The 13801-nt window shown below is 43.0% G+C and overlaps 1 protein-coding gene across 3 annotated transcripts in view; it reads right to left on the reverse strand.

Moving 5' to 3' along the window:
• Hif1a (hypoxia inducible factor 1 subunit alpha) overlaps positions 1–6584 on the reverse strand; it is a 46089-nt gene extending 39505 nt beyond the window's left edge. For all 3 annotated transcript variants that reach the window (XM_055595301.1, XM_055595302.1, XM_055595300.1), the window contains exon 1: positions 6183–6584. In XM_055595301.1, coding sequence (XP_055451276.1) covers positions 6183–6217 — 35 coding nt within the window. In that variant the 5' untranslated portion in view covers positions 6218–6584. The remainder of the gene's footprint in view (positions 1–6182) is intronic.
• Between the last annotated feature and the right edge of the window lie 7217 nt (positions 6585–13801).

Here is a 13801-nt window from a genome sequence, read left to right on the forward strand (position 1 = left end):
ATAGATAGATAGATAGATAGATAGATAGATAGATAGATAGATAGATATAGATATGTCACGTAACACAAGAAACAAAGGCATGGAAGTTGAGTACTTTACCCAGTGGTACACAATGGAATTTTTGGCAGCCATGCTTCAGAGAATATGCACTTATCCACTAGAGAGACAGGTGTAGCACACTTAATAAACGTTTGCTAAAGATGAAACAAGAGTGAATACTTTCTACATGTTTACCTAGAAGATTTTCCACAGCCATACACAGGTGCTTCATATTTACTCGGTGTTCTGAACACTAGAGAACTTAAGAGGCATTTTAAACAGACTTTAAAGGATATTAATTTACTTCTCAAACTGTGGACTTATTACACAGCTATGTTTATCAACAAAATATGTCCTTTATTCTGGTTCTAATAAATAGAAAAAGTAACAAAAAAAGTGACAAAAATTAAAGTTAAAAAAATTGAATTTTCAATTTAAAACTGAAAAAAGTAGCATGAGGATTCCAAAGTATAAGAAAGGTTCGTATAAGGAAAAAAAAAAAAATACCCAAGGAATACAGGAAGACTTAAAAAAAAAAAAGTACTCTTTAAAATCCTCTGCATTCTCTTTGTTCATACAATTATTCATCAGTTGTTTCATTTGTTCAAATACTTAGGGCTCATGTGTGACAGTATTCCCTATTAGATGTTTTTCAAATTCAATCTATTTGAGATTTTGCCTACAGAAACATGTGCCCAATTTTATAATGGAAAAAAGAAGGTATCTCTTTACATAAACTGGCTTAGTGTCTAAATTTATAAGAAAAAAAAAAAAAGACCCATAAGAAATAAAACATATCACACTACTTAAAGATTCCAATTTTCCACCCTTAAACTCTTCTTATTTTTACCAATGTTGGACAAACTTACCTTCACAACTATTAGGAAAAGGGCACGGTGGTGTGGGGAGGGGGGGAAACACAGAACCCTCATCATTCTGTCAGTGAAAATAGCAATATTAAAGAGCACTTTTTGTTTGGTTGGGTCTTTTGTTTTTGTTTTTTTGAGACAGGGTTTCTCTGTGTAGCCTGTCAAGGACTGGCTTCATAGACTAGCTTGGACTGAACTCAGAGAGATCCATCTGCCTCTGCCTCCCGTGGTGTTGAGATTACAGGTGTGTGACACTGTGCCCAGCTAACGAACACTTTTAATTTGTCCAATTATGACTGTTCTAAACAACCAAGAACTATAAACATAAGCTATGTTCCACCGCTTGCCTTTTCTTACTAACAAGAAAATAAAATTTCAAAATGATACCTTAAAATAGTCTTTATTTAGTATTCTAACCAAGTTGAATTAGTAAGAAAACACTAATAGATGATAGGGAGATGGGCAGAACAACTAAATGGGAGTGTTTTGTTTTATAAAAATGGTACCATTTCAGTTACTATCTTAAATGGGGCTTTATCTTCAATAGAACAGATACATATTAGTTGACACTAAATATTTCTTTCTGAGAAAGAAGATTTTAGAAGACAAACTCTTTCTAAGCTAATTTCTAGAAAAATTTCTTTTCCATTTTAAAGGTAGTTAACATTAATTTTTAAAGCTTTTACTTGCAAACTGTTCTCTGACATTTTGTTTTGTTTGCTTGAAAGTAGTTTCACATCTTCTAAAGATACAGTCTCTTCAATATATTAGGAAGCCACCACAAAGAACAAATATCCTACCCCAAACCTACAAGTGCTAGGGATGCTAAAGAGAAATAATCTTTGCACTATTGGTAGAAATATTAAAAAGGTAGAAACTGCTAGGGAAGAAACTGCTAGGTTCCTCAAAAACTTGTTGCCTTGTAACTTAACAGGACTGACTAGAAGCACAACCTTGGTGAGATACTCACACACACATACTCATCAGCACAACAGAAGCAAAGGAGAAGCAATCCAAGTGTAAATGATCAAATAATACAGCACCGTGATACACAAAGTCTTAAAAAGAAGGGAGAGTCTATACATCTTACAACATGACCGAAAAGACATCATCTGAAGTAAAATTCACACAAAGACAAAACCCATGTGATTCTAGTTACATGAAGTATCAATCTGGACTAGTCAGGTTTGTGATTCACAGAAAGCAGTTGTGCTAGAGGCTAAGACTAGTACAGTGGGAAGCAGGGAGTTGTAAATTGGCTATAGATTCCATTTTTGTAAGAAAAGGTCGGTCACATGACAAAATTTGCCATTGCTAAATTTACACTTAGAAATGGCTGTTTTTTTTTTTTTTAACAACTAGATAAAGCATAATCACTTCAAACACTATAAGGAGATAGTCTCCATGACTATTAAAGAATAGTCTCTTTAATTTTTGTTTTACAATTTTGAATTCTTTATGTTTGTCTAAAAGACTATGCCTGGCAAAAAGATAACTCTGTTACTTTTTATTGGAGAAAGCAGGAACTTTAATATCAACTCCAGTACACACAAAAGTAGTTCATTCTTAATACTTCAAGAGATAAAGAAAAATTGTTGTCATAATTAAATTTTTATGGTTAAACATTCCCACTGTATTTTTACCAAAATGCTGAGCAATGACAACATTGACTTGTTAAATTCCTTTTCAAACCCTTTAGAATCAATCAGAAAACATGCAATAAATACCTATTCCATAAGCAGGTAAAACCCAACTGTTGCTGACTAATCTCAAGGGGACGGAGGGAGGGGACATACACTGACGGGATGGATGACTGACACAAATTAACTTTTTGTGTGTGTGAATTAAAATCAGTGTCTCGGTAGGAAAGTACTTCAACCCCACATCTTTACTTAGATTACTTTCTCCTTGTGCAGGAACAGACCTTTGCTAACAATTTTAGATAAAAAAGTGATTCAGCGTTTAAGATATCCATCTTTTTAAAAACTATAGAGGTTTAACCTACGTCTTTAATATTCATGTATAGAAATCATTATCTTACAACCAACATCATAAACAGTTTTAAATTCTTAAAACAACAAGCACAACAAAAGAGACTAATCTGTCTTAGCCTCCTATAAACCATCCTTGGTACACAAAAAATTGAAATGTAAGCACAATATTTAAACCTTGAGCCAGGACACCAGCAGAGCTACAAAGCTAACCCACAGAAAGTTGGGACTTTCTAGACTTTTCTAGACTTCATAAGGCGCTTACAGGAGTGAACTGGAACATGTTCAAATACCCTGACAGCTCAGAGAACACTAAACAGGAGTGTATCAACCCATGTTTCATACAACTGAGTGGAAAACATCCAACCAATACAGGTTCAAAGCCTTGCCTTGAGATGAAGGCCAGTGGTCTTAACAATAGAGGTAGGCACAAGCAAAGCTCCATATTGTTACTAAATTATGTAGAAATTAGTGTTTATAATTGTTTATTCAAAACTTGAGCATCAGAACAAGAAGAAAAAAAGTTACTACCAGCCCTAAAACTACACTACCTTAGCTCTCTCTTGCTGAAATAACCAGTGTGACTATAATATGTGCTTATGACTAGAGCCCAGAGTAGATCAAAATGACCCATTTAAGGAGGAAGCACTGGGATGAGGAATTGTGATGAGGAGTCCTAGAGTATATTATATGCTCAGTGAAACTGGTGCTATATGCCACAGCCCAGGGACACTGCTTCATCAGGAAAGAACTCTTTTCAACCTTTGCATTCAATGCCAGTCTTTTCATTTTTTGAACTATAGAGAGAAAAATGCATGAAGGCACAGAAGAGCTATGAAAATATATCCAGAAAGGCTTGAAGGTTATGGAAGTCTGAACTATTACTTTTACAGTTAACACATATTTTCAAGTATACCAAATGTTACAAAGATTACTACTCCATATGCTTTAAATGCATTATCTCATCTTCAGAGGGTTAGCTATTATAATGGGGGAGGTGGTAGGATGGTGGTGCACATAATCCTGAAATACTCAGTAACTTGCCACCATCACAAGTGGAAAGGCTTGGGACTCCAACTTATGAGTATCTCTCTGCCTCCACATCCCTACCCTCTAAAATTGTTAGAATGCTGATTCCTCAAACAAAGGGGTAAGCTAAATTGTAATAAGAAAAATGAGTTCCTTGATTTTTAGTGAGCAAAGCTAAAAGGGGAAATTAAGAAATGTCTTTCTTAAGAGATTTTACTTCAGTAACCCAGGAGTTATCTGTTTGAAAACTTTGAGAAGTTAAGCTACAAACTAGAAACACAGACTGAGCTTGATGAAATCGGAGAATTCATATGCATGTTAAGTTAATTAGGTCCAGCCCCAACAGCTAAGGAGTCAACACCACATAATCCCTGTTACATTTATTGTGCATTTTCTGTTCTGCTTTCTTCTATTAAAAAAGCAAAATTCTTTCCCCCATGTTCACTTTGGAGGCTCATTTAAGATGGAAAAAAAAATGGATAAAGAAAAATTTTACCTCTCAATCTCTCAATTATCTTTCAAAAAAATTATTTCAAAAGGACATCTTCAGTAAATGGTACCTAAAGGTTGTTGAGTGACCCATCACTCATGTTTATTATCTTTTAGTGATATTAAGAACCTCTATATTAAGAAATATAATCCCATCTGATCTAAAGCTGCTAACCTCAAATGAGAAAAATTAAATTAACAGATGGCTCTGAGGAAAATCTAAAAACCATTTAGAACCAGGCCTGATGCACAAGAGCTAATTCACTCAACCATTATAAAAACTACTTTTGATTTAAAAAAAAAAATACAGCGCATTTAAACGAGAAGTGACTGGTGTCTAACTTGGTGTACTGTAGTAAATATAATTCAGCATTTAATAAGGACAGTAAGCTGGCACTACACAATGGCAATGTGGCAATCTGCCTACGGTTCAGAGAATAGCAGCCCCTTCATTTCATCAAAAGCATTGTAGTCACTTCTGCAAAATTAATTGCAACTAATTCTAGTAACTCGTGGGGTTAAGTCTAGACTTGTACGCTCACTTTAAAACATTTTTAAAGTGCTTCCTTTGGCGCGTACAAAATGAGACCTATGGAGTAAGGACCATGACAAGGAGGGGATCTGCAGAACAGCAAGAAAATGAATACGCTTATCTTCTGCTGATATGGATAAAGGGAATTAATCTCTCCCAGAAGACTGGAAGGACTTAAAGAGTAAATTAAGGCAACCTTGTAACCACAACTCTTACTATAAACCTTCAACTCCCTTAAACTGATTTCCTCAAGGTTGCAATATCGAAGTAGACAAAACTGTGCTGGCGGCAGGGGTCGATCTTACCACCACTGGATAGCCGCACTCATAATTCTGTAGAATGTGCTCCTTGGACTCAGACCACAAGGTGTTTCATGAACTCACGTTAAGTTCTCACAGAAGATCTCTCACTCCGGATTTATGTCTTTCGGTACAATTCATTTTTCAGGTGTTCCAACAAATCTGACTTTAACCTGACGAGCTTCATTTGCTCTCGCTGTGTAACTTCCCCCGCCCCCCGCCTCATTAAATTATCCGCCTAAGTTTAACCAAAACTGTCGGCAAGCTATTTTCAGGCGCGATCGAGGCGTGTACACATCCACACAGAACGTCTCGGGGCTCCCCTGACAGGTGATGCAAGCACAAGTTCGCGAAGCTTGGGAGTTGTTGGCAAACGACGCCGTGTCCCCCAGATTTCCCGTTAACCCCCCCCCCCCCGATCACAACCAAACCCGCACGTGCAAGCCGGAAAGTTAGCACCTTCGGGTCCCCCACCCCCCGGAGCAGCTCCCTAACGTACAAAGGCAGCGGCGGCGCAGCGAGGAGGCTCGGGGGAGAGCCCCGGGGGTGGGGGGGGGGGGAGGACGGCCTCCGAGGCCCCGGACCCCGGGATGCTGGCAGCGCGCGCGGGGTCCGCCCGGGGCCGGCTCCTCGCGGCCGGAGGCGGAGGGAGGAGCGGGACGGGAAGGCGCGGGAGCCGGGGGCGGCCTCGGCCGGCCGGATGGGCGCGCGGGGCAGGCTGGGCAGCGACGGCGCGGGCGTCCGGGGCGGAGACCCCAGCCCCGCCGAGCGCAGGGCCCGCGGACTCCCACCCCCCGCGCCAAGATGGCGACGTGGACCGCCGGGGAGCCCGGCGCGCGAGGCTCGGGGGTGGGGGGGCGGCTGGGGGACGGAAGGGGAGCGGAGACAAAAAAGGCCGGCCTCCCCCCCCCCGGAACGCGGCGGCCCGGCTTACTTTTTCTTCTCGTTCTCGCCGCCGGCGCCCTCCATGGCGGTGCCTTCCCGGCGGGCGGCCGGCCCCGGGCTCGCTCCGGCCTAAGCGCCGGGCTCCGTCCGCGCGCGCAGAGAAAGGGGCAAGTCCGGAGGCGGGGTGCGAGGCGGGACGCCCCCCGCCCTCCCTCCTTCCCCCGGGGCGGCGAGGCGGGAGCTTGCAGGCTGCGCTCGCCGGGCTCCGGCTCGGGTTCCCGGGCGCCGCCGCGCCTGGCCTGTCAGGGCCCGACCGGACACTGCCCGCGACGGCCGCGAAGACGGTCCTCGCGTCCCCTCAGACGAGGAGGCTCTGTGCACTGAGGCGCCGAGGCAGCGGCGGCAGGGGGCGGGCAAGGGCGGAGGCGCGCCCGGGCGCGCGCCAGCCCTCGGCTCCCCTCCCCTCGCCGCGCGCCCCCGCCGGGCCCGGCGCGCGCGCCCCCGCCGGCCCGCCTCACCTGAGCGGAGGCGGCTTCCCCGGCAGCCAATGGCGGGCGACGCAGCCGGCCAGGCCCCACCCCGGCCCACGTTGCTCTCGGCCAATCAGGGAGAGGTCAGCTGAGACCCAGCTGGGACGCGCTGCCCCGCTCACGTGCTCGGCTGTGTGCGGCCGGGGAGGGGAGCGGAGAGGGGCGCGAGGGGTGCGGTCGGGCCCGGGGCCCGGGCCGTGGCCGCCTGCGACGGAAAGCGGCGTCTGGCTCTGGGAGGCGCTGCTGCGGAGGGTGGGCTGCCCAGGCCGAGCCTGCTCACGCCGCCCGCTCTCCGTGGAGTCCTCTGTGGCTCGCTCAGCCCTCGGCTGCGTGGCTGGACCGGGTTGCCGCCCAGCCCTTCCGAGTTTGCAGTTGCAAAAAAAAAAAAAAGCCGACTTTGGGTCGTGGCGGCCAGGCCCCTGCTGTTACGCCGGGGTCCCTCCTTGCCAGGTGACCCGGAGGCAGCTCAGTGTCTGCGCTCTGCCCCGGGGCTAGGAAAATCTCCACGTCGTTAAGATTTTTCCTGGGCCAAAGTTTGATTGCTGAGCAAATGCAAATGCAAATAAATATAAAACAAATCCCTCCTGCAAAAATCTCTCATGGGAAGTGAAGTTGCAGGACCATTTAAAAATAAACTGTCATGAGCAATTACGAATAAATAACAAAGATTTAATAAGTGGAAGCATGAGCCTGAATTCGAGTGAGAGACGGGAAGAGGCTTTGAGTAGACTTACTTGGCTTTAAAAAGAGACAAAGACAGAGAAGGGGCAGAACAGTTTGAGTTTGGTTCGCTGTTTAGACTAAAGGAAGGAATAACGCGTTCCCTAGTCTACAGACCTTGACAGAACACGGCTCATCTCCTATGCTGGCAGATACAGAATAAAAGAATCACTTTTGGTCGGTCTTTGGAAGCTAAAATGTTAGGTCTGTGGATATGATGTTTTTTGTTTGTTTGAAATGTATTCTGAGCCCAACAAAGGAAACCTGTACACACACACACACACACACACACACACACACACACACACCCGTGTTGGAGGTAATGAGTCTGGATCTGGATATCTGCTTGAGATTCTACCTTACACTAGACTGCTTAATATCTCTTCTTTGCCTTATAAGTTCATTGTTACAATCTAACTTTGGGTTGTATATTAATGTGGATATCTACGGTAGGTTTAAATTACATCCAAATCCAAAAACAATGCCCTCGATAAATACACATAATGCCCAAGTCTAATAAGACAATAAACAATGCATAAAGCATCTCAATAGACCCATAAAGAGGTGATTACAGCTGGAGGCATAGCTCGGTAGAGGAGGTCTAGCATGCAGAAGGCCCTGGCTTCAAAAAAGAGGCTAAGACTATACAGACTGATTTCTGTATAGTCTTTGTTCTATATTCCTTTGTAATATAAAACACTGCATACCTCTGAAAGAGCCACAAGGCATGTCTGAAAAGAGGGAAAAGACCAAAAATAATTACTTGTCTTTTGTTTTTAATAATGGAAATAAGTTTTCAGTGCAACAATCTGAAAACGCAGTGTTAAGAGCAATGGCTCCAGAATTCAGAGTGAACTTGGACATAAGTACCAGTGCTCACAATCATTAAACCTCTTTGTGCCTCAGTTTATTCACTTGTAAAATGGCGAAGATGGCATTTATACAACAGAATTATGGATGGTTGTAACCCATGCCGAGCACTTGAAACAACACAGGGCCATAGGAAGCCATCGATAAATGCGGTGGCCTTGTCTTTAGGATCCCCGAACTCACGTGTCTGCTAGCAGCAATTAGCCGGGCTTCTGTAGTTTAACCAGTTTCAACTATTCAAAAACGCCAATTATGTTAGTGTGAATGCTTACAGACTCCCCTTTTTCCTGACATCATAACTCCCCAGAGTGTTTCCATGTCCATAAATGAGGATAGTTGCTGAACCTCCCAATCATTCCTTTCTTATAACTCTTAACTAATTCTCTCTGGCCAGCTGGAGAATGTGAGGCTTTTGGAATAAGAATATGAGCATTGTGGAACAGCGGGTGTAACTCACTTAAAGGCTTTTTTTCCCCCCAATCATTTAAAAAAGTTTAAGCAGAAAAATAATTCAGTGAACAAGATATTTTGAATATGCCTTACGATTTCCTCAAGCTTCCATTTTCCTTTGTAAAACTTTATGAAATATGGTATTTTGTGTGTAAGCTATAAATAGACACAAACAAGGGAGGCAGTAATATTTAATCAAGAGTTTTAACCCAGTTACAAAGGTGCCAAATATTAGCTCCTAATTCAGATAATCCTAACAACAAATTGCTAAAAGGCAAACTCTCTTATTGAATAAAATTAAAATATCTCTTTTTATAAACTACCTATTGACATAAGAATTCAGCTTGCTACCAAATAAGTACATGTGGGTGAGCAGTCTTATTTCGTCATTTCATAATCTTCACAAGTGTCCAAGGTCCACTCCAACTCACTTTGCAGAACTTGCTAAGGAGTTTAAGAGACATTGCAAAAGGACTTCATTGACCTTTAACCCAATTTGCTGTGATTCACCAAGGAGTCAGGGCAAAACTTGAATTTAAATTGCTACAGAAAATATGGAGCACTGAGCCTTTTATACGTGAAATAGGCCAGGTGCACACAGTTTAAGTGACATCAAACTGCAGGAAAACTGAGTGTTAACAAGTGATTCCTGGCTCAGTATTACTATTTGCTGCTTCTTTTCCTCCTCCTCCTCTTCCTCCCCCCCACCAACCCCAAACCCATTCTCTACCTCCTCTTCTCCTTTTTCTTCTATGTATTTGTAACAGAAATAACAATGACAAAGGTATACGATTTGAGATAGAGCATGTTTAAAAAATGGGCACATTAAACATTTTTCTTTACAAGAACCAAAACAAAGTAAAGATGTGCATTGTTTGAGTTTATGCAACATACAAATAGACAGAAAATTTAAAAGTAGCACTTTCTAATTCAGATGGCAACACACTCCTGGAGATCGGGAGGGCACCTTTAGGAGTCAGTTCTTGCCCTCCATCCAGAGGTGGAGCTCGGGGCATTGGGTCGGCACAGCACTTCCTGCTCTATCTGACCAGCTTAGATAGGCTTCTTAAAGAAGAATTCACAAAGAAATGCTAAGGGGTTTCCTGTTTTCTGTCTCATGTGTGAAGAGCTTAGGACCTGCTGCTGGGGTTATAACTCAGCCGTAGAGCTCTTGCCTAGCGCGTCCTGGGTTTAATATATGGTACCAAACCACAACACCAAAACAAAAACAAACAAAAACCTCACAAATTGTCATTTTCATCTCCATGACAAGGAAAAAAGTTAATCAAACTGAAAGTGATGATTGTTTAATCAGAATTAAAGTCATAGAGGAACTACTTTCCCAAAAGTTAGAAGGATAGACAGATAAAGACAATCACAGCTTGTCAGCTGTCCTAATTAAGGTTATCATAGCAGGACAAAGCAACTTAGGAGGAAAGGGTTTATTTGGTTTATGTTTCCAATCAGTGCTTATCACTGGAGGCAGTGAGGACAGGAACGCAGGCAGGGCGGGAAGCTGGAGGCAGGAGCTGATGCAGAAGCCATGGGAGGGTGCTGCTGACTGGCCTGCTCTCTTGTACAATCCAGGGCCACCAGTGCAGAGTTGGGACCAGCTACCATGGACTGGACCCTCTGCCATCAGTCACTAATTGAGAAAATGCCATACAGGCTCTCCTACAGCCCAATTTACAAAGGCTTTTTTTTTTTTTTTTTTTAAATTGAGGTTCCTTCTTCTCAAATGACTTCATCAAGGTCAAGTTGACATAAAACTATCTAGCACGCCAGGAGATCACAGTTTACCTAGGGCAGGGCCAGCGCCACAGCCAGAGATGCATCAGCAGGAGTATTAGAAACTGACGTCCAGAAATCGTTGGGCTACAATGCAGAGCAACTTGGGAATTTAAAACTCCAGATGCTCTTGCCTATGGGCTTTCCTTGAGTTTCACTATTTTAATTTGTCTGAATTTCCCTCTAGGAACACAACCAGATCCTCCTATGAAAATCTGACAGCAATGTCCTTTTGCTTTTGTCAAAGGGGCATGCGTGTGCATATTGAGTTGCGTGTGCAACATGAAAACAGAAGGAGGAACCACTGGAAAGTAGGGAAACCAGCTAGGTGGGGAACAGGAAGGCAGTAGGGGGTGAGCAAAGCAGGATGATATATATGCATGAAAGTGTCACAATAAAACTCGTTACTCTGTGTGCTAACCTTTAAAACACAATAGAATGTTAAAAATAAAATAAAAATAAGAATTGAATACTTCTAGATCTCTCCTTCTCAACTAGGCTCAGCAGGAAAATGATTTTATTGGTGGCTTATCAATGGGGGTCTACCAAAGTCAAATAAATCTAATCAAAGGGAAACAGCCATTCCAGCCAGTTCTAACCTTGCATATAGGAGGAGGGAAATACTCAGCTCAGAGCAGCAAGACGGCTGAGACCCATTCACAGGACTACAGATGTCCTACCCCCTCAGCTTACTGCCACATCAGAGTGCCTATATAGTAGCAGAACATTACACCAAAGAGAAAGCAAGCCTGCCTCCCTATTGTACAGCTTTGAGGGACACCCAAAGACAACATGGCAAAAATGTATACAATAGTAGTAATTTTAGTCTCTGATGGCTACAGCAACTAGTAACAGCCTACCTCTTAATGAGACTGAAACCACATACTGTAGGCCTGTCCACCACATTCCTCATACAGCTTATCTACTTTAAAATAATAAGTGCCAAGGGCAGGGGAAAGAAAAAGGAAAGAATGGGATGGTGGTGGACAGATAGCTCAGTTAGTAAGGTGCTCGTGGCTCAGCATGGGGACCTGTGTTCAGCTCCACCACCCATGCAGAGAGTAACATGCTTCTGTAATCCCAGTGCTGGGAAGGTGGAGACAGGAGGAGTCTTGGGGTTCACTGTCTAGCAAGTCTAGCTAAATTGGCTAGAGTGAGACCCCATCTCAAAAAATAAGGAAGACACCTGATGCCAGCCTCTGCCTTCCATAAGCACATGCACACCCGTGGATACGAATCTTCTACACACACACACACACACACACACACACACACACACACACACCATGGTCTGAAACGATAAGCTAAACACAAGATTCAGGCTTACATGCAGAAGACACCAGGGGTTTCAAAGACCCAGTTAACACATCAAGGGCCACACTGGAAAGTGTGGACAGCAGGTAACATCAGATGGGCAATGCCATCACAGTGTGGAAGGCTTAAGAACAGAAGCACTGGAAATGAAAGCAAAATGCCCGTGCTGCGCTCATCCGTAGACGGCACCCAGCGAAGAAGGAACCCATGAGTTGGAAGATATGTCAGTATCAACTTCTAGTATTGAAATGCCAGGCAAAACAAAACAAAACAAAACAAAACAAAACAAAAAAACAAAAACAAAAAACAACCAAACCAAAGCAAACCAGAAAAACAACAGAATAATTTCTAACAACTGTGCATAGGACAGTGACAAAAGATAAAACCATGCTGTAACAGGAGAAGGGGCATAGTGGAGAAACAATAGCTCAGAATTCTCAACCATTACTGACAAAAATCAAGCAATAGATGCTGGAATCTCAGCAAAATCAACCACAAAAACTGAAAAACAAGAAACAAAAAATAGTTGGCACCAAGGAACAGTGAATTTAAACCAGAGGATCAAAGAAGACAAGCTAGGATTAAAAAAAAAAAAAAAGAAAAAAAAAGTCTGGGAATAAAGGGATGTGAGAGGAGGCATCTTCCTTATACAGAAGAAGCAAAGATGAGAGTTACATCAACCTCTTTGTCAAAGGGATGAAATATTTAAAACGTCCGGGAAAAACAAAATCAAAAACAAAACCTCCCACCAACCTAAAATCGTATACTTGGCAAAATTATTCATCGGAAAATCAGAAGAGTCAAAGCATCCTCCTTCCTCCAAAAACAAAGTAAGATAGACCCTGTTAGGCGAGCAAAACTAAGGCGAGTCCCTGTCAGCCGACCTGCCTTGCAAGGAACACTGAAAGATCTTGAAAATAGCGTAGGGCAGAAACCTGAAACCTCGTAAAAAGAAGAAAAACCACAGAAGGAAGCAAGCAAGGAAAAAGAAAATGTCTTATTCCTGCTTACCTTTAATGGCTCCAACACGTTTGTCCAGAAAACCGGTAAAGAAAATGTACTCTGGCTTCTTGCTTACGGAAGAGAGGAATGAGTGACACCGTTGTGAAAACGAATGGAAGGGAGGAACGGGAAACTGGTATAAGCCACTCGCATTACCAGCGAGGCAGGATAATATTTGGAAGTGGACCTGGATTAGTCATAAATGTCTGTTGCAAACTCCAAGGCAACCGCGGAAGTTTTTGAAATAGAATACCGAGCTGGGGATTGCAGAGGTTCTCAACCCGTGGGTAACGACCCCCTTTGGCAAACCTGGATCTCCAAAATATTGACCTCACGGTTCATAACAGTAGCAAATTTACAGTTACGAAGTAGCAGTGAAAACAACTTCATGGTCGAGGAGTCACCACACACGGAACTATACGAGAGGGTCGCATTAGGAAGGTTGAGAACCACTGGCTTGGTGGCTAAAGTGCTTGCCACGCAAGTGTGAGGAACTAAGTTTGGATCCCCAGAACCCATGCGACAGCCGGGCCAGGTGAGGTGAACCACATCTGTAACCCCAGTGCTAGGGAAGTCCAGGTAAGCAGATCCTGGGGGGCTCTCTGCCCAAGCAGCTCCAGGCTCAGTGAGGGTCCCTGTCTCAAAATTAAAAATAAAATAAAATAAGGGTGGAAAGTAATAGAAAAAGATTCCTGGTGCCAACCTCTGCCTCCACACATGCATGCATAGGTAGACACCCCTCACACACACACACACAAACACATGCAAACACACTTCACGTGCATGTGCACAAAGACTCCGCAAACAAATCAGCCAGTATAACAAGGTTGCGTGTATTTATGTATGTTTAATATATAAATCAATCTCTTCCATGCATAGAAAAATAAACAATTAGATTTGAATTTAAAACACGGTACAATTTGTACTAGCACTAAAAAAAGAAGAAGAAAAAGGAGCTATACCTGAGAATAAATACAAAAAAAAAAAAAAAAAA

This window comes from Psammomys obesus, unplaced genomic scaffold (genome assembly GCF_907164565.1).
Source record: "Psammomys obesus unplaced genomic scaffold, mPsaObe1.curated_primary_1811, whole genome shotgun sequence".
NCBI classification, from domain to species: Eukaryota; Metazoa; Chordata; class Mammalia; order Rodentia; family Muridae; genus Psammomys; species Psammomys obesus.